The 22,344-nt window shown below is 30.5% G+C and overlaps 2 protein-coding genes and 1 long non-coding RNA gene across 3 annotated transcripts in view; 2 read left to right on the top strand and 1 right to left on the bottom strand.

Annotated features, from left to right (window-relative positions):
• LOC108733352 (rho GTPase-activating protein 26) overlaps nt 1-9,289 on the bottom strand; it is a gene marked incomplete at its 3' end in the record, with an annotated part of 74,937 nt that extends 65,648 nt beyond the window's left edge. The window contains exon 1 of the mRNA XM_025975995.1: nt 9,006-9,289. Within this exon, the coding sequence (XP_025831780.1) occupies nt 9,006-9,165 (160 nt within the window). The remainder of the gene's footprint in view (nt 1-9,005) is intronic.
• A 378-nt stretch (nt 9,290-9,667) lies between these two features.
• On the top strand, nt 9,668-16,595 carry LOC108733279. Its single transcript, XM_025975974.1, has 7 exons — nt 9,668-10,075; nt 10,503-10,716; nt 10,790-10,909; nt 10,971-11,103; nt 11,880-12,205; nt 15,526-15,692; nt 15,759-16,595. Exons 1-7 carry the CDS (start codon nt 9,956-9,958, stop codon nt 15,966-15,968), a joined length of 1,290 nt encoding a protein of 429 aa, XP_025831759.1. The 5' UTR covers nt 9,668-9,955; the 3' UTR covers nt 15,969-16,595.
• LOC112904861 lies at nt 12,704-13,368 on the top strand. Its single transcript, XR_003231422.1, has 3 exons — nt 12,704-12,943; nt 13,017-13,136; nt 13,198-13,368. It is a non-coding gene; the product is annotated as an uncharacterized LOC112904861 (long non-coding RNA).
• Nucleotides 16,596-22,344: the final 5,749 nt, after the last annotated feature.

Below are 22,344 nucleotides of genomic sequence, written 5' to 3' on the forward strand. Positions count from 1 at the left end.
ACTAATATTTGATATTTGACTAAACCCGTACTGATAAATGTTATCTATTATTTACAACAACAATATAAAACTTGTTCTTGTTTAGTTTGAAAATATGGTGTGGCCATTAAAATTAAATTAGACTAATAATTTTTTAATTCTTTTAATACTAATTTCTACTTAAAAATTATCACTTGCTTAGGGACGCATAGTTTTTTCTATCAAATTCATAAATATTATAATCACAAAATACAGATTCATAACCATATCTTACTGATATGTCGTCGTATTATAAAAGTAGGCGTGACATACAAAGATTTCTACTCGGTTTAACATACAAAACCAACTTAAAGAATAAAATTTTGTTATGCCAACCCAATCTAAAAACAAACTCGTTATAAACCGTATTGTAATAATATACATATCTATATTATTGCTTAATTAAAAATATATACTTAAAAGAATACTAATTTATATGTCAAATGGTTTACCATTTTAATATGAAGGGAGTTTTTTATGTGCAAGAATTAAATGTGAAAAGAAAACAGAACGTTGCTGCACTTGTTACAAAATTCACCTTCGATGACTTCTTAGGGAAGTAGGTATTAAGTGTGCATGTTAAATAAATTATAAAAAGCGTGACCAACCTGAATCACATTTTAATTCACGATCGGCATCGACATTTGAATCGAACCTGTTTAATGTCGCGATTACTTCAACGGATAGAAGATTTCCGTGATAGCGACAACGGATTAAAACAAACGTTATATTATATTGTTTGTACTTCGCTACCGAACGAAAAAGGTTGCATGAATTGTTAATTATTTATGCTTTGCAATAAACAACGTGTTGCAGTACACAACACTCGAATTGTGTAACAGAGAAAGTAAACTGCAAAAAATTAGCGGCAGCGGCAGCGAAAGTGGTAGGCAGCAGCCAGTAGCTTTTGTTGTATTCACTGGATATTTTATTTTAACTGTCACGACAATGAAACTGACATTTTCCGGTAAAACTTAACAATAAATTATTTACCTACTTGTTTAATGCTGAACACCTGAGTAAACGAAAGTTAAAACGCATGTATGTAAAAACAAAAGAAGACCTTTTGTGTCAATTAATTGTAAATTATAAAACTGAATTAAAGTTAGGGTAGCTAATATATAGTCCTATATAGTCATATGCACACATAAAAATGAAAAAAAAAAATGTTTATAAGTTTGAAAATTTACAAGGATGTTTGGGAGGTATGTCAAAATGCTACGAGACAAATAAAAATTTGAAAGAACGTTCCTCATTCAATTCTAAAACTCCTGTAAAAGTTACAAATCGATTCACTAAACCGTTAAAATGTTATTGAAATTTTAAAAAATTGTAATTTTACAGTCATTTTATGGAGATTCGTTAACCGAACAGATTAAATTTATTTTTATTAACAGAAAAAAGCTACCAGAAATTTCAAACTTTTATAATAAGTAACTTGAGCTCTGGAGAATCACTTTAGCGTAAGGTTATTCAAATTCACTAAATGGTTATCGAGGAAAAAATGAAAAATAAGCTATTAATATTTATAATTGTCTGAAATAAATGCAACTTTAAAGTTTTAATTGTTATTTAAACATGTTAAAAAGTTTTACGCTCCTTATTAATAGAGATTGGAACTAAATATTTTTTTGTTTCGAAGTTGAAATCAAGGCATATTCACTGCCAAGTCAGTTAAAAAAATTCCATATTATTCGTTATTTCTTGTTTTATTCAAAGTTTTTGGTCATGATGGAAAACCTAATTAATCACGAATTTCTAATTTTATGTACTCTTGTCTCCGATTGTACCTCCAAAACATCCTTAAATATAGACGATCGGAAAATCAAATAATCAATTCAATAAATCAGTAACATGCCTATACGTATTAGTTTTCGATTTAAATCAGATTTAGAATTCACAGAGACACGCACCCATTCTTACAATTACATCCGATATAATATCCCAATGATATTTTAATAGAAATAACAATTACTTCCAATTTACTAATTCTTTTATTTGTGGCCCTATCTGAGGTGCCCTTATGGAAAGTTGTTTACATCTGCAAACAAGCGAAATTCCGCATTCCGAAGCTTTTTACTCTTTTTATTGTCATTTGCATTCAGCTTTTGTCATGTTAAGTTTCACTCCTTATTATTATCGTTGCGAATGTGATATGAATAATGTTTGCACTACCTTTAAACAATGCATCAGATAAAAAGGCACAAGGTGGATGGTCGATGTACGTAAGGAGTAAAAATAGACATAACAAAGGTGTGCCGATTTATTATCATCTATAATAAAACAAAATGGAACAGTGAAAGGGTTGAAAGTGAAAAAAGAAATGAAAGGCGATTCAGTTGACAGAAAAGTATAGCTTAAAGGACACGACATAGACTTTTGACGTGACATTAATAAAATACATACAATATCCGGATTTTTTTAAAACTACAAAGATCCTCGGCTGTTGTACCTACACAGGGTGGTTTATTGTAGGCATAATAATGTGCTTATATGCTAATGAGTTAATGTCCTAGAGCAGGGGCGGCCTTAGCCATTGCGAGACTTCGAATGGGTAGATCACAAAAATAACAGATTGTTAATTACGATAAACTAAGGTGCGTTAACGTCTTATAAGATTTAGAGATTCAAAAATGATGTTCAGTACTTTGAGTGTCAAATATTTTTCTACTTGGGTTATTGTCCGAGTGCGCGAGACTTCTCCAAGAGCAAGTCCTCGGACGGTTGCCCAACTCGCCACGCTCAAAACCGCCCCCGTTCTAGCACAATCTAATTCTGTTTGTAATTAATATCAGTGCAACTAATTTGTCTAAAGATATAACAATCTGAAATTAGTTAATTATTAAAACGTATAATTAAAACTTGGAACTCCGTCTTAGGCCTAAATTCAACATCCAGGACTCTGACGTTTAATGTGGATTTTTGATCAAAAATCGCGATTGTTAAGGGCGTGTTCAAAAGTCAATATTTGGTCATAGATAACGTCCCTATACTTAAGTGTTACGAATCGTGGCATCGAGTGATAAATTTAAAAAACAGATTAGTTTTCCAATGTTGACGTAAAGTTTGATAAGAAAAAAATGGCAACAACCAAATAATTTACGACAAAAATTACAAATATTATGTATTTCAGATGTGTTATCTGTCTTTCCATTGCTACTGTCTGGCAATGTTGGTTAATATATTAAATACAGTTAGACTTCTAATGATCTGAGTATGTCGAATCTACACTAATTAAAAAAAATGACTTAAGAAATAATTTTTTTGAACCAACCAACTTCTGATTGGAAGTAAAAAATTCTTAAATTAAGAAATACTTAAGTGTGTAGATACTCGCAATACGTATTCAATTAAAACATATTTAGCGTTAAGTAATAATTAAGACAACGAATTGAGTATCTACTGGAATCATGATATTGTTATCAGTGTGACGGCGCTCTTTACCTCAGTATTTATTAATCACACCCTGTATGCTTATATAAAATAAAATGAATGGTGTGCAGCCCTAGAAACTGAGAAGCAGCAAATGTATCAAAATAACCAAAAAACGATAAAAACATGCTGAAGATACGAAAGCAGCTGCTTCTAAATTCAACATGTGTTCAACACCTACCTTTTTGGATCGTAAGAAACAAAAGCATTTTATGCAGTAAAAAACAAAAGATCCTAACGATAGGAAGTTGAAATATGTATGTGCATCAAATGTAATGATATTGATATGAAATATTCTCAATTTTTACCCATTACACACTTCCTCAAATTAATGAGGAAAAATTTTTGTTACTGTTGTCACACCCCCGCCGGGAATCGAACCCGGGCTCTTTGCCTTTACGCGCCAATGCTTTGACCACTAAGCTACGCATTGGCGCGTAAAGCCAAAGAGCCCGGGTTCGATTCCCGGCGAGGGTGTGACAACAGCAACAAATTTTTCCTCATTAATTTGAGGAAGTGTGTAGTGAGTAAAAATTGAGAATATTTCATATTAAAAACTAACTCACTTCGGGATGATTTCTACATTGTATGTAATGATATTGAATTGAATATTTTCGTACTAATTTCGACCACTTGAACATCTTCTGCCCTTTGGTATGCATTTAGATAAGTTCTCTAATATCAACCCCAATCTACTTCTACCAACTGTCAATTACAAATTAATACTGTAGTGATAATATTACTTTCGTCTACTACCCGATTTTCAAATAGTAATTATCCCCGTAAATGAGAGGTAAAGCTCATCTGAAGAATTATTGTCCTAGTCTTCATTAGTTGTTATGTTGTTACATATTTTAATTTGTATAATATCAAAAGCACAGAATCAGAAATGTGCGGCAGGTGTCAATTTCAATAAAAAAGTCATTCAATACGCCATATGGTTATTATTCGTTTGTATATTGTTACATTACGACCTCGATTACGGCCTTCAAAGTAATAGGTTTCGATATAAAACACACTTACAATAGAACAAGAACGCTCGTGTAACAATTTTGCCACAAACGCAAAAATGCAAAATGATACGTGAAACCGTCGTAGAACGAGATTGTTATTATCTCGTTGTTTGGTAAGCAAAATAGGAACGCGAATAAATCAATTTATTATTTCGTTCAAGGCATTTTTAAAATTAAGTCAGAAAGTTCACTATATACAATCTTACTGAATAAGCACAAAATATCTAATTTATTACACACGTTTAAGCTATTTTAAGTTTAGCTTTCGTTGCAAAATGTTAAGCACGTACAATGTTAACCGAATTCGATAGATAAAATGTACAAGTTCTGCAAAATAGCAATAGATGATTCTCGCTAATAACCGTTTAAAGTTAATGTTCAGTAAAATGGTCTAAAGTCAGAACTGTGTGATGTGTATTGCTTCACAAAATTCCTTGTTAACAAAAACAAAAATAAGTCATATTTGTTTTAATTGAAGCAGCACAATTCAGCAATCGGTAAAGGTCTAGATGAAGGGGGTGGGGATGGGGGAAATGGAAGGAGGAGGTCTCCGCCACCACTGTATCATAAAAAGTTCGTGGCGGTCTCACCCCCATAAAAAGTTATAGGGGTTCAAAGTTAATAAATATGCCAATTTTTATACATTTCTAGGCATGTAAATATTTATATAGTCATTCGTAAATAATATTCAAAGGTAAAACTAATGAAAAATACATAAAAATATTGAGAAAGTTATATAAAACATTATTTAAATATCTTTATCAATAGGGTAGGTTAGGTTAGGTTATCGGGTTTTGTTCGAGTGACCACCCTCTTTCGATCCCTCACTTCCACCCGCTCGGAAATAATTATTTTATTGAATTTTATTTGAATTATAGTGTATGAAAATTGTCAAAATAATTAACTAACGGTGAAACCGCCGCAAATTGTTTATGGGGTTTTACTCAGATGACTATCCTCTTTCGATCCCCCTACCCTCTTTCGATCCCCCCACCCTCACCCCCATCTAACTCCCATAACATTTTATGGGGGTGAGACCGCCACGAACTTTTTATAGTACAGTGGTCGGGGAGACCTCCTCTTTCGATCCCGCTCACCCCCACCCCCTCTGGGGGCCATCACCTAGACATTTACCCAGCAATCTTTGTCCTTGTACGGGACCAAGTTGCTGGAAATCATTTAAAGCCCATTTTAGAAAATTTAAGGCGAATACAATTAATAATCACAATCAATAATTAAACTACTAATCAGAAGAAAATCTGTAATGATTACTAAGACGTGTGTTACCTCCGTTATGTCGTTATTTTGAATTACAAAATTGATTTTGATTAATAATTAATACCTACCTGCATACTTTACAATGCACTGGCACGAAAACATGTAATGATAAATAGTGTTCTTATCACCAAATTCTGTCTGCTCTGGTACATTAATAAGAGGTCGGTTTTGATAAGCAAAAAATGCAGTAAAACTGAATTTGGGTAATGGTTTCAAGGTTTTTACAACCATAATTAATAATCTGTTACCACTAACAAATACTAGTGAACAAAATTAATTATTAATTAGTGCAACGTATTAAAATATCATATCAAATTAAGAGCAAATAAATGTCTTAAAGGTCACCAATAAAATTATTTTCTATTAGATTGGTACAAGTCTCAAAAATATGTTCATCATTACGACCAATGACTCCAATAGAGTACATCCAATGCCTTCATGTGCATTTATTGATGTATAAAAATATCTTTTTCTTTTTTTATAAAAATATTTTTCTGGTAGATAATAATAGAGTTCTTCCTTTTGTCAGTTCTATTTTATCTAATTCCTGAATTTTCAACGTTTGGTTGAAAATTAAAATCAAAATAAGGTAAATAAATTATGTGGAAATGTAAAACAATTTTAAAGTACATTCATTGTCTAAGGTCCACATGAACCGTACTCATTTATTTAGACACATATATCTAATAAAACCTGGAAAAATCTCTCTGTACAAATAATTATTTTATTACCATATTCTTACCGAAAGTACGATAGATAAATGTTTATAGTAAATATTTATTCGATATATCAATAGGATTTTAATTTGCATATGACCTTTGAGAAAAAGAATATGAAGATTCTTTTTAATGGGGGCGAAATGTCGAGGCTAGACAAATTCAGAATTAATTAGCAAACTTTAGGTAGTAATCCGCATGAAATTTCTCAATAGCACGGCATTTACTAAAAGTCTATTCTCATTAAAGTATTACGTAGGAGTCGTTCATAAAATACGTTCGCAAAAGCAGGAGAGAGAGGATTGCTTAGCGTAAAGAGATTAAGGGTGGTGTATGGAAACGTGTATAGTTTTATTTATTTTTTGCTTTATTAATATGTTTTTGCTGTTAAATCGAAACGAATCTTTTATAAGGAGAGGTGGCAGGTGAAACCCCTAAAACTTTCGGCGTAAAATTTGTTATTACGAAGTTGCAAAAAAAGGATTTTTTGAGTGACGATTCGGCATGCAAATAAGTAGTAGTTTAAGTTTAAAATTCTTTAGAGAGAATATAATATTTTAACAGCAGACTCGTCTATTTTAATAATTATAAGCATACTGGAATGGACAATTTTACATACATTACATGTCAATGTCCTAAAATAAGCTTTGGCCAGCATTTTATAAAGTAGCGTCAGCTTCAACCGTACTTTTTTGAAAATGTTTCCGGTATTTTCTTACGAACAACAACCAGTGTGTACGTTTTTAATCCTTCTTTTATGTTACATAAAGTGATCGAAAAAATGTGCTTCGATTTTTGGAACACTAAACGCTCATTTTTTTTAATTAATAATGTAATAGATCTTGTTATTGAAGACAGACTTTCCAGAATTTAAACGGTCAGCTAAATAGTTGAGTCCTTGGTAACGATCCTTAATAAACAGAACTACCATTTATTACAGTAAAAAGTAATGCAAAACTACAAAATGTGTCATACCTACATACGAATGCATATGAACTTGAAAGACCTTAAAAATAGATACAAGGATAAACAGGCCAACAAAAGAAAAGTGCAAGTTTTGCTTACAAACGGTGCGAGAATATTCCTTTTTTTGGTGTTCTATTTTCATAAAATGAGGGTTCAAGGCGGAGATGTGGTGAGTTCGTGTGTCTCAAGAGTTACGTTTTTAACTTCCAAAGGAAATGCGCGCAAAGAACTTTGTCGCTTTTAAAATAATGTGCACTTATTTTGAATTTCTGACTTATTAAGTAAGTCACAATACTGAATTGATGAATGAATACCTAATACCGAAAGTATCTTATCATTAAATATGTATTTAACGAAAAATGCTTGATAAAAGAAGGGCTGAAAATAACCCGATATTTAGCCATAATTTAATGTTACTACCGCATAAGAAAATCTATAGGTAGATAGTAGAATCAATATATGAATGATTTCAGGTGCAAAAAACATATTTATTACTTGTCTAATAAAAGTAGTTTTTCATCTGAAACAGTTCATATAATGGTACGTAATATAAAGTTGGTCAGGGGGTGCTTAATGGAAATCATAGTAGTTATTTAGAATTAGCAGTTACTTCTATGACAATTAGATTCAAATTCTTCAGCACTTTGAAAGTGCTTCAAATACTTTCAAAAAGCTTGAAGGCCTTTGAATTAGAAATTGTAAAGCAATTTTATAGGGTAATTTCATATGTTAATGAACATACCAACTACTTGTTCATAAAAGGACTTGGATTCCAGTGCTTCTAAGCCCTGAAAGGACTGGATGAAACATTTCCAAGCGCAAAGCACTAAAGCTCTGCTTATCAGGTACAGGCTTAAGAACTTAATGTTCTTTAATGTAAGTACTGTCTATATGGGTGAAGAAAAAACACCAAACATACAAATTACACATTTTTTATCAGCATTTTTTCTTTTTTTAAGTCGCACAAGCAAAAATGCAAAATTTGGTCAATATATTTTTTCAACCACGTCTTTTTAAAAATATCACCTGCTTCTTTAGAGACTATCCAGTCTGGAAAAATGTTTAAGGCGGGCCGCGGGTTGGCTACCCCTGTAATAGAATATCCGTACGTTCGGTTAACAACTCGCCACTAGTGTATAGTCAAATAGGGATATTCTTTTCATCGACAATTAAAAATAATCTGAACTAATTTCATTCATTTACTTAATAAATATTAACATGTCAGTACGTATTGTTTTAATTATTCAACAAATACTATTTTGTTTATATTTTTGAATATTATGAAATTGTAAAAGATTATGAACCCAAGTCAGTAATAGATGATACTTAGATACATCAAGAAAAATCTGTCTTCATTGAAGCGATCATGAAAGAAATTTCAATGTAGTTTTATTAAACATACAGATAATGTATGACGATATTCTTCTGGAAGATAACGGTTTTTAATTACATGAGATAGACCACTTTTGACATGTGAAAAGTTGTATCTTCTAGTAGGTATGCAAGTTCAAAATGACCTGCCTTTGAACAAGTTATGCGAGTACATGTCAAAAATTTAAACTTTAAATTTTATTTAACTTACGTTTTGCCGCGGAGAGTAAATCTTTAACTTCTTTGATGAGCTTTTTTATCTGTTGACTCGTGATCTCCAATTCCTTCTCATGTTGATGAAGATTTTCGCGAAAAAATGGACTGTCACTTAAACACTCCGTAAATTCTAATGGGGGTAAACCAACACCCATATTCACTGTATTATGTTTGTTGAAATACCACTTTTAAATAAGAACAACGTTATTTACCTACGACGAAAGCATTATACTTCAAACTACAACGCGAAGTAAACTGACATCCTAACAACAAGACACAAATTAGACAACTGCTACACTACCTGTTGATTTAAGTCATGCGCATTTGTATATCATTTTTAATAACTATGGTGCCATCTACTGAACGAAAGCTACAATAATCTTGAGAAAACTATATTTGTTTTGGAATAGTTTGATTTCTATTCGGAATCTAAGTGACCGACAGACAGGGCCGTATTCTAATTTGTTTTGAAAGAAAACAACAAAACTGTATTTTTTTATAAACTAGTCTGTTATTAAGAATAATTTCCATTTATAAGTAAATCTGAAGGAATGTAATATATAGTCAATAATTTGCATTTTTGAATGCAGGTCTACAATAAATATTAAACATTTTACTTCGTCAAAGATAAATGAATACTTACATTCAAATGCCTCTAATTTGACAAGTGCACCGAAAGAGATGGGAGGTATATAAAATGAAATAAAAAAAATAAATAAACAAACATAAAGAAAGGTCTTTTGGTCAAAAAATAAACTTAGCTAAGCTTAGCTAGTGTAGTACGAGTAGAAGCAAGTATAAGTTCAAGAGGGAAACCAAACAGTCGCATTATTTTCTCTGATCATTGCAAGTTCTTTGTTTGTAAATATAAAGTAAGGTGTACTGACGTTTTGGCCTTTCTACTTTGATTTAGATATTACGCATTTTAAATTTAATTTTGAAATTATGTGCATTTTTCCTGAAGAAATAATTGAGCGGATTTTAAAACATTGTGATGGTAAAACTTTACTTATTGCTTATGCTGTTAATGAGCAATGGAAAAACATCATTCAAAGATTAACCAAAGTGAGTAGTAACAATTTATTCTAAATAATAACATTTAAATATTATAAGTAATAAAACATTATTCTTTCTTTTTTTAATGAATAGTATCATCATCATCAACATTAACTTTTTAATTAGTTTAAAATATTAAGTGGGCCAGTTACAAGCCAAAACAAAAAAAATATTTTTAGTATGCAGCTGCTCATAACAATCACCTTTATTTTTTTTCTCTAGTTTATTGCTTTATTTTCTTCTCTAGTTTTTAATGTGTGGCAGTGACAAAAGCATTTCAAAAAAAAAATTTTAAATGCTACTTCTGAAATACTTTCTTTGTTCTTTTAGATATTAGATCTACCAATTTTGCACCTGTTTGGTTTTATTTGCTGAAACTAATTTTCTTATTCATTTGTTAATTAGAATTAAACTAACGAAATTGGTAATCTTATAGAGAACAAAAATATGGAAGAGAAATTGTCTTAGGGATATACCCAAAGGTGAACTTGTGAAGTATACAGAAAAGTATATTAATCAAAACGATATAGACAAATGGTTAAATATTTATAAAAATTGGTGTGCTTGGCAGGATATTGATGGCAATATTGAATTTGATATACATTTGTCTCCAATTGAAGTATCAAGAATTACCAGCATTGCAGTTTCAGGTATTTATGTTTGTTTCAATTTTTTATGTAATAAGTTAATATTTAATTCATTATTCTTTAATTGATCTTACAGGAAGATATGTAGCAGTGGGTTCAGAAGATGGTAGAATCAAAATATTTAATGACAATTGGGACTTATTGCATACAACCAGATATCAAGCAATCAAAATCACAGAAATAACTTTTATGTGTGGTATGTCTTTTGAAAGTAAAGTGTATAATTTTTTCTTAACTGTTATGATTATTAATTTCAGATGAAGAATACTTTGAGGCAAGGAATGGAAGAATTTATGTTCTTATTGCATACAAAACAGGCACCTTAGTTTTAACAGAATTTGATGGAAAATTAAATGAACTTTCAGTCATTCAAGATGTTAAATTGCATAGGTAAGAATTATTATGTCATTCCACCTTCCAAATTAAAGACTAAGTTCAAGGATAATATGCCCTTCAAAAGATCAATTGAAAACTGCTTGCTGTTGCTTTTTTATAAATTCCACTTTCTTTTCAAATTTATAGCCCTAACATATGGTCAGAAAGTCTGACACTTTTATTGGCATTAATGTCTAAAAAAAGCAGTTTACATTTCTGTAATGTTTGAATAAAATGTTTTTCATTCAATATACGTAACTGTGTGGAGTTAAATTTGGGGTTTAGAATTTTTAGTTACACTTATTTTGCCTATACAGTCTTGATAGTTTGCCAAATCCATACAAATAAAGTACAATGAAACAGGAAATTGCTTCAGCCAAAAGTAAAATCGTTTTTAAACTTTATTGACTTTATTAGATAATATGAGTTTGCATTTATAGTTCTCTAGTCAATTTTTTAACTTTAAACAAAATTATGTGAATAAAAAAATATATACATTTAAGATTAATGTCTTCAGGTTTATGTTAAACATTATTTTTAATTCCACTTTAAATTATTGTTTAGTCTAAATTTTAAAGGCAATAACCAGTTAAGCCTTATTTTTTGCACAAGTAACTTTAATAGTACTTGTTTACCCTTAAAATATTAGACATATAGTTGCACTATTTTATGAATGAAAAGTTATTTTTAAGCCTTTTAACGAATAGCAAATATATCAATTAAACTATAATAAACTGTAATTGAAGGGTTTTAAAAGTTATTATTAATCAAATTTTCTAATTTTTTTAAAGCGTTTACAAAAAGTATCTTTGTTATGAGAAGAGAGGTGGCCGAATTACAATCAGTAAACTTTGCAAAAATTCGATGGGCACTAATGTATTTTGCGAAATAACATTTCTGAGAATTTACTCACCAAGTGAGGTCTCTTGCCTGCATATGTGGGGTGGGACGGCAACGTTTTTGATAAATAACGAGGTCAAAGTTCTAAAGTATGACGAAAATGTTCCTCCCATAAGCATTCCAGAGCGCAGAGTAAGGATAAAATTTTGCATAAACAACCATCCCAGGCTGGAAAGATCGTGTCACATTTATAGAGATGACATTATTATTTGTGCATGTAAGTATCATCAACATGTTGCGAACATAAATTAAAACACTTATTCTGTTAAAAACTTGGCATTTGTGTATTTATTAAACCTCAATGAATTCTATTTTAATAGTCAAACGTGTTATGCAGACTCGTTGTAATACTTAATCTTAAAGAGATTGACACCATAAAAAAAGGACACAGAGATTTCGATGAAACTTTGAAAATAACATTTATAAAAAAAAACTTGCGAAAATTCAAGGTTCAACAAGTTAAGATGCAAACTGCATAATTTTGAGACATAATTTATCAGTCAAAAAACTCATAGAACACAAAAAATTTATTAAAAATTNCATCTTTATTTTTTTCTCTAGTTTATTGCTTTATTTTCTTCTCTAGTTTTTAATGTGTGGCAGTGACAAAAGCATTTCAAAAAAAAAATTTTAAATGCTACTTCTGAAATACTTTCTTTGTTCTTTTAGATATTTGCTGAAACTAATTTTCTTATTCATTTGTTAATTAGAATTAAACTAACGAAATTGGTAATCTTATAGAGAACAAAAATATGGAAGAGAAATTGTCTTAGGGATATACCCAAAGGTGAACTTGTGAAGTATACAGAAAAGTATATTAATCAAAACGATATAGACAAATGGTTAAATATTTATAAAAATTGGTGTGCTTGGCAGGATATTGATGGCAATATTGAATTTGATATACATTTGTCTCCAATTGAAGTATCAAGAATTACCAGCATTGCAGTTTCAGGTATTCATGTTTGTTTCAATTTTTTATGTAATAAGTTAATATTTAATTCATTATTCTTTAATTGATCTTACAGGAAGATATGTAGCAGTGGGTTCAGAAGATGGTAGAATCAAAATATTTAATGACAATTGGGACTTATTGCATACAACCAGATATCAAGCAATCAAAATCACAGAAATAACTTTTATGTGTGGTATGTCTTTTGAAAGTAAAGTGTATAATTTTTTCTTAACTGTTATGATTATTAATTTCAGATGAAGAATACTTTGAGGCAAGGAATGGAAGAATTTATGTTCTTATTGCATACAAAACAGGCACCTTAGTTTTAACAGAATTTGATGGAAAATTAAATGAACTTTCAGTCATTCAAGATGTTAAATTGCATAGGTAAGAATTATTATGTCATTCCACCTTCCAAATTAAAGACTAAGTTCAAGGATAATATGCCCTTCAAAAGATCAATTGAAAACTGCTTGCTGTTGCTTTTTTATAAATTCCACTTTCTTTTCAAATTTATAGCCCTAACATATGGTCAGAAAGTCTGACACTTTTATTGGCATTAATGTCTAAAAAAAGCAGTTTACATTTCTGTAATGTTTGAATAAAATGTTTTTCATTCAATATACGTAACTGTGTGGAGTTAAATTTGGGGTTTAGAATTTTTAGTTACACTTATTTTGCCTATACAGTCTTGATAGTTTGCCAAATCCATACAAATAAAGTACAATGAAACAGGAAATTGCTTCAGCCAAAAGTAAAATCGTTTTTAAACTTTATTGACTTTATTAGATAATATGAGTTTGCATTTATAGTTCTCTAGTCAATTTTTTAACTTTAAACAAAATTATGTGAATAAAAAAATATATACATTTAAGATNATTCGTTTTCAGCAAGTAGATATCCACACAAGTGGACCTTGTTGGAGCATACGTAATCCTAAAATGTAGCATCGTGCTACAGATGGCGTTTACAGCGCCATTTGTCGTATTTTCTAAAACGCGCTGTTAAAGCAGCAGGTAAAAGTTGGTCTGTGTTCTGTCGGAGCTGCCTGCGACGCGCTGATGAGATCCAAAAAGATCGAAATCGCGATCCGCGTTTGGCAGTTTCTTCGACAGAATACAGACCACTTCGGATTATTTTATTCAATTATCACATATGATAGAAATGTTGAAATCCCTAAAACTTGTGTTTTGCCTAGGCCAAATTGGTTTATCGTGTATTTGTTACCGACGTAAAACAACTTTAGGATAAACTAGTTACTCTAGGATAAAGTAGAATCCTGAAGGAGGAATTGGTTGGCTACATATGTGTACATGTTACAACAAATATAGTTAAACTTTGTTTGAAAGTTTGAAAGTTTAAGTGTATTTCTAAATATAAATAAAGCTTTTCTGCCATACTCCTACCGAAAATACGATGTTTTTCCCTGACTTCAGGGACAAAAGCGCAACATTTCCCCATGGGTATTTTCCTTATTATGGAAAGATTTCTCCATTCTCCGCTCGGATGGCAATTTCCACGTGGAGGAAGTTGAAACATTTTCTTAATACACAGGAAATGTGATTTCTTACCTTTTCGACTTTCTCTTCCCTTAAATCGTACTCTTGGGGTGGAGGTATGGTGTAAAAAAATGTATACCGCGTTTGGGAAGAAAGTACGGCATCACAAACAGGAGGGAATGTCGTACTTTCATCCCTTGTTCCCTTGATGCGTAATATACTATTATTAAGGGGTTGTATAGCGTATAGTCAGTTTTGAAGTCAACACTTCTTACCCAAGAGGAATTGAATGTAGCCACTTATTCCAATGGTTTTTCTAGATACTGTACATATTAATTACGTTGATAAAGACTGCATCTTATTAATCAATTGATACTTTAACCAGCGGATATAAACACTAGCTAGATATTTTATACTTGTAATGGCATATACGTAAATCAACATAATAGATTAAGCATTACAAAAAAAAAAAACTAAGAACCGTTATTGTACGGTCATGCCATAAAAATACACCGGCGATTTGTTTAGGTGTTATAATTAATATAATGGTGTGTAAGGTACTGTCGGAAATAATTATCACCATGAAGGTGAATTCCAACTTCATCGAACCATATAAACGAATTTTTTAGCGTTTGAGGCTCAAACGTCTTTAATTACAAACTCAGCAAAGTAATTAAGAAGCATGTAGCTAGTTAAAATTAGCAAACATGGTTGCGACGATGTTCCAATTTTCTATAATGGATAATTTACATTTCAAATGCCATTTCATTTCTCCTCTACGTAATTACCCAGTTAATTAGTTATGTCAGACCCTGTAGCTTTAGGTAAAGGCAACTTAATTAATTTTATTTTTGTCTCATTTGAATTCCCTTATACATATACATGTACGAATGTAGATATTGTTATGACAAGTAAAACGTAAAAACAAAAAAAAAAATGTAAATTGAAGAATACAGATTTCTTCTACTATACGGATTTAAAAACCTATAGAGATAGGANGTACACATTATTTTTCTTAATTATGTTTATTTAAATTTTAAATTTAAAAAACTATCAGGTCTAAGAAAAATGTTATAATTTAAGCCACAACAGAAGATGATTTAAGAGAACAGTTCCTAGAACTATTTATTTTGGGAGAAAAAGGAAGTTACAGCAAAAAATTGTTTAATACCTGGGATGTTCTTGAATCATACATTACTTGCATGTTTTTGTATGGAAATACATTTATTATAGGAGTGGATATTGGAAACGTAAGTTGGTTTACTTATTTTGATAAAGCGGTGCTCAAAAAATAACACTGTAATTATATATTTTAGATTTATTTTTACCACATCAGTTCATGGAAAGAGTTCGATATTCGTAATTATCAAAAGAAAATGATAGTTGGTAGACATCCTATCAATGGGATTGATGTAAGAGAAGACAGTCACCAAAGAAAATTTTATGTTCATTCCAGCTTTAAAGTTCATGAAATAACAGGATTAAGAGTAAACGATTATCAGTATGATTTACATTGTGGTGTTTAAAATGAGTCAATGTACTTAATACATAATATTTTTCTTCATTTATACATGTAGAGATGCATTATAAAGAAACAAATATGTACCTAAGAACGATATGATAAGGAAAAATAGTTTCTAATTTGATAAGGGTCATTATTTAAATATGAATAATTTATTATTTTCATGTGGAATTAGAAAGTCATGCTTTTGATTACTTGTAAGGCCAAAAATAATGAATAGGATCGATAATGATACGAAAATGGTCCCCAAGCAGGGAGTTTAATAAGTTATCTAAAAAAATTATTATGTTTCGTTCAGAGTAAATTATTCATATTTGTCGTAATGTTAATAAACTGTTAATAATAATATGTTTAGGTTGATTTTAGACTGAACATGTGTGTATTGTTTATAATTAATATATTTGTGATCTATTTTTGTTTATGGCTGTTGCTGTTGTTTCAAGGAGAATGGGGAATTGTTTTAAAATTACTCAGATTTATGATTTGTTGGCAGTGTTCCTGCTGATTTGCATTTTTTACGTACTATAAACATTTCAAAACTGACAGGAATGTTTGTACCCATTCAAAATTCTCTGTGTACATAGCTACAGAAGAATGCAGTAGTGTAATTTTATAGAAAATGCAATATTGGTAATATATTCGCTTTTAGTTTTAGCATTTTACCTAGATCTAAATTTAAAATAGCTGTTTGTTGCCGGTCAAAAACAAAAAAATTTATGTGAATCGTCCTCTGTTATAAAAATGTAGCTTTTTATATTTTTTATACTTTTGGCTGTGTCATTTGTCATAAGAAAATAAAATTATTAATCACAGTATTGACTTTTTCTTACTTTTATTGTTTAATATTTAAAATTAAATTGGAAAAGTGATAACAGACGAGTGCACGAATATCTATAATTTATATTGTACTTACTTAATTAACAATTCAAATGAAGGGTTTCGGTAGTCTACGTTTATTAAAAACGAGTGCGGGACGACTGGTTACACGGCTCACGCATACGTGACTTAAGATTTTTTTTGTCGTATGCAGTTATTTCAAACATGTGATCCCCAGTTTATTAAAAGATTTTTATAAATAAACAAAATTTTTAAGTAATTTCCTTTATAAATACCTTATGCTCGTCATTCCACAAAAGTCTTCATGACTGGTGATTAGAAAATCAATGAAACAATATGTTTCTTCAGGTGGAAACTTCAACTCGTAAACAGGAAACGCTATGTTTAAAACGAATTGGGGGCGTTTCAAATAAATAATATATCTCCAATTTCAACATTAGTTCTATTTCTCGCATCTTTCCTATTTACCTCTTCAAATTACCTTTTCTGAGTTCTAGGAATAAACAAATAAAACAATTAATTTTGCTTTTTTAAAATGGCAATAAAAAATAACGACAAATAAACAAAAACGCAAATTGAAGCATTTGGGGCTTCTTCAGATAAATCAAAACCTTTCATTTATGTTTTAAAATAACATTTGTTTTATTAACACCTTAAGACCTAGTGAATACAAACAGTACATTAAAATGGAGTCAAAATTAGCCCAACAATCTAATATTCTTCAAGGTAAATGCGGGTTCTTATCATTTACACTTCAGTATATGTTACTTATTAAATCCTTAACAAGTACATAATTAATATCATTTAATAATAAGTGTAATTGTAGGTACATGTAAAATACAATATCCAATTAATACAATTAAAATACAGGATAATTGCAATATTGATATTACTACAAGTACGCACAAATTAATGAGTTACTGCGATGAAACATAACATATACAGGGTGGTCATAGGAGATCTCTGCATTCTTATCATGGACCATGGGCAGTCTTTTACAGATAGGATAGAGACGCTCTATGCTTGTCGGTGATTCCCGGCTTCTAGTCGTGTTGTGTTGTAGAGGGATAGATATTATTTTCTGAAGGATGATTCGGTCCAGTTCTACGTATACGTTTTTGATCCTTATATGATGTTTTAAGCAAAATATAAAACACATATATACATATAAAATATTTTTTTTAATGCAAGACAAAGACTTCGAGGTCAAAATTATTAACAAAACAATTGTTTAACGTGCTAAGTAATCACTAATGTTTGATTGGTAATGATGCCAATTAGATAATGACTTGCCCATTTGTCTATAATTAAAAACTTAAAACGTATTAGTCGTATATGTTATACGCGAAAAAATGTAAAAGTGGCAACTACTGCAGGTAAAATATTAAACGATTATAAATGAATGAGGTTTTTAAAAAATTATGTTATCTTTAAAAGTTCCAACAACAACGGCATACTGCTCAATTTTACACTATTTACATCTATTTCTAACCCGAAATGAAGATGGTTACATCTGGTAAATGGTTCAAATGTCATATAGAATATGGTTCGACATAGAATTTCGATTAATTCTTGTTTAACGTTATTATATATATATCAATGTTCCGGAACATTTTCTGTATCTCTTTGAATGGTGTCATGGTTAATAAATACTACACTTCCTCTTCCTGTCAGTAGAACGTTGAAACATTTTTTAATATAACTAGCAAAAATTAAGCATTAAAGTATACCCTTTTAAACAAACGCTAAATAATTCAAGGAATTTCCTTAACTGTACATTTAAAACTAAATATTAATAATGAATAATACTAAATAACTTTTTGAGCACAACGCTCATGTTACTGCATAAATGTATAATACTTAACTTTTTAACATTTTCAAACATTACAACATGAACGACTGTTAATGTTTAAAATTTTTAAAAGGAATTACGAAATGATGATAATATTCAGCGTAGAAACTCCATAACACAAACATTACTGACCAATTTATTATAAATTGGATTGCTTATCTGTAACTCGAACAGTTCGAATTTGTGATGAGCAAAATTGATCTTGGTATTGCAAGACCTTTTTTATACTAGCAACACCAAAAGACCACAACCGAGAATGAACGAACCAGATTAAGACTAAAACCAATTATAAACTATTTGAAACTTTAATAGATTCTTTTAATAGAACGAAACATTTTTAGTATTTGAAATTTTCTTTCTTTTATATTATACAATTTGAATTATCAGGTAGACAAAATGGAAATCAATTACTGTCCAATACGTCTCTATAATGAATTTTCTTTTAAGAAAATAATACATTACATTCGAACACGAAATAGAAAACGTTTTATTTGGGCGATAAAATTGCTTTAATACTGCTGCTGCTCTTTGATACTCTATAAAACGAAATTTCATTACAAGGAAAGAAAATACCCGTATCTTGAATTTCACAACATGTATGTAGGTATAGAGCATTTACTTTGTGCTTACTTATATTGCTTAATAAGAACGTCTTTCGAAAAAACAATAATAATTTTTGTCACACTTTTGTGGTGTGGTAGCAAATATTACGTTTAGGGACTGTTTTCTTTTTCTTGTAAAAAAGTCTTTGATAACTTTCGAACTTATCTAGATCGACTTTCAATAGTATCAGTAACTGAGTTAGGAAGAATATAAAGACAGAAATGTTAGAGACGCCTGACCCAAATTTAGACAATGATAAATAAATGTTAAAAATCCTACACATTCTGGAGTCTTAGAGAAAAAAAATCTACGTGCTTTTATTGGACCTTCTTTTTCACAAAAGCCCTATAATTTTCAGCATATTATATTTTATAGTTTCAAAAGCGCAAAAGATTTTACCTGACTTATCGATTCTATCAATTAGGATACTTTACACCCTATTGTAGAAGAATTGGTTATATAAATGAGTTTGAAGAATAAAATTCACGGGTGACGTTTTAATTAACACAAATTTCTAAAGTTTGAGATAAAAATGGACTGTAGACTGCAAATATAAATAAAAATATAAATAAATAAAAAAATTCTTGGTGGAATTTCGTAAAAGAAGTAATCAAACAAGCGCATATAGACGTATAATTTTTAATTAGAGCGAAGTTATAGGGTTGGTAACTACGTGATTGCGGATTTTATTGATAGATGGCTATAAACATTAGTTTTGTCACATTGGCAAATTGTAAGGGTGCTGCTTTCCAACAAAATTTAAAGCCCAACACATCTTTGATCATTCGCCAAGAAATATTGGAGCTAGGGCTCTGAAATGTGTTGCCACATTGATCGTATAGCATTGCCTTTGTGCTTTTAGATCAGGGCCGGATTAAGCTGGGGCTTGGTGGGCTGGAAAGTCGTAGTTTCTATGTCTTGAGGGTTCTTCAATTTTGGTACTTATATTTTTCATATTATACAACATTCCTAAAGGGGCCCCAAACTGTTTTTAGTCCCAGACCTTATTTTTTTTTTTAATCCGTCCGTTAATCAGTATTGATCCATATGCAGAACTATGCAAGTCAATGAAAAATAGGCGAGATAGGTTGGTTGGATCCTTCTCAGGAGTGAAGGGCTAATTAGACACATATTACAAGCAGAAACAGGAGTTAAGAGGAGTAGAGACAGATCTACCTTAGATTACTATTCATAAATAGTTAAAGATGTGGGATGTTCTAGTTTAAAAAAGATTGGCTCACTTTAGGATAGAGTGGAGGTACGTGTTCAAACGGTCTTAGGATTATGATGTAAAATCTCATTTATTTAATCCAAAAATCAGAAGTTTACGAACACGTAATGAGCAAAACTGCCTGCAAAATGGCTCATCAACAAAAACGGACAATAGCTAATTCAATAAAGTTATATTTTCGCGTAAAAATTTTGAATTTTCCTTCTTATACCGTATAATTCTGCAATAAAATAAATAAGAATAATAATAATTCTTTTTGCGAAATTCTAACGAAAAATGATTGTGTTGATTATTCGTTGAGTAGTTGAGTTTCGATTTTAACCGTCGATTTTATTGAAATAGCACAAATAATATGGATTTCATATACCAGAAGTAATTTGAAATTGAATCGAATGGAATACATATTAACAAAACAGCAAATGCCTACGTTCAATTGCCAATAACCTTTGTTTCGCAATTAATTAATGCGGGGTTTGTTTAGTACGTCCAATTCGCGACTTTTTATCGATTTTACTTCTGTTTGCGTGTACAAAATAATAATTATTGTTTTCCATCATACAGGCGAATATATANTTTTTTGGCCATCCTGTATAGTTAATGCATTATTCTCACTTATTATAAATATAAATGAAGAAACAAAAGATGCTTGAAGAAGTTACACCTAATTAAGCAGTCAATTGCGTTTTTGGTCATTTTTCATCATTTTTCGTTATTTTACACAAAATAAAATAGAAAAAAAAAGAACTTCGAGATCTTTGTAAATTTATTATTAAAAATCGAATAACACGTCATTAAGTATGGTTTTCGATAAAAGAAAACGCAGGAATACATTATAAAAAAAAAGAATGGGATATATACTATACTGTATAGATTTAAATAAAACCGATTCGCTAGCAACTAATATTAAATTACTAGAAAATGAATTACTGTTGACGTTGTCATGATTATCATCACTTATTACTCTAGCCAGTACATTTGATTACTGACCAAACTTCTAACGATTTTTTTTAAACGCGTTCTAGATAAATGGTGGAGCACATGACAAAGATAATAGTATACCTATTTAAGAGTCACGTTCCAACTGGATAAATGAAACATTTAAAAGTCCCGCAGTCAATACACTGCACTTGAACTGGATTTTTCTGGATCACAGCCACTCTCTTGCACCTGTACACGTTTCTGTTCATCTTCAGGTATGAGCACTTGCTGAATGTATGAATCGGAATTTTCTAAGTCGGTGCCTGACTTTGGACGGGAAATATAATCACCCTGAGTAGTGTTGACTAGCACGGATGCTGCGGCTGCAGCGATGCAATTTGCGCAAAAGTCTTGTCTCACCGGCTGTTGCTGACGTCTCGTCGGTAAACTTGGAGTAGTCTCATCAGGTGTTGATGCACGGCTGCTCTGATCTAGATCGATCGAATCAGCATACGATCTCTAAAAAAAAATCAAATCGAAAAGTTTCAACCATGATACTCCAAGCTGTATACTTGAATGGTGTATTTAATTATGAATTTGAAGGAGACAAGTAGATTTAGAAACGGTTTTGTTGGAAAGTTTGTTAACGATATGCAATGGCCAAGCATAATTAATATGTCGTTCATATTATAAGGGGTTTCTATTACGCGATGTTCGCACTATCGAGTCTATTAAGTTAAAGTTACGAAAATCTTTCTTAATAACTATTAATTTTCATTTTTAAAACATTATTAATTGAAGAAATAATGATAAAAATTTTGATTTGCTTAACTTAATCTTGTACTCTGTAACATATGTATAATTGTTAATCATTTAAATGCCTTTTTTGGTATGAGAATACAAGCAAGTTTAAACAAATACACTATAACAAAATTTTTA

This window comes from Agrilus planipennis, unplaced genomic scaffold (genome assembly GCF_000699045.2).
Source record: "Agrilus planipennis isolate EAB-ADULT unplaced genomic scaffold, Apla_2.0 scaffold12, whole genome shotgun sequence".
NCBI lineage: Eukaryota > Metazoa > Arthropoda > Insecta > Coleoptera > Buprestidae > Agrilus > Agrilus planipennis.

Excerpts from the sequence above, each read along its gene's own strand:
- LOC108733279 (XM_025975974.1), top strand. The coding sequence starts at position 9,956 with ATGTGCATTTTTCCTGAAGAAATAATTGAGCGGATTTTAAAACATTGT. Across the intron at positions 10,076-10,502 it reads TCATTCAAAGATTAACCAAA|AGAACAAAAATATGGAAGAG; the intron begins GTGAGTAGTAAC and ends GTAATCTTATAG. Across the intron at positions 15,693-15,758 it reads TAGGAGTGGATATTGGAAAC|ATTTATTTTTACCACATCAG; the intron begins GTAAGTTGGTTT and ends TATATATTTTAG.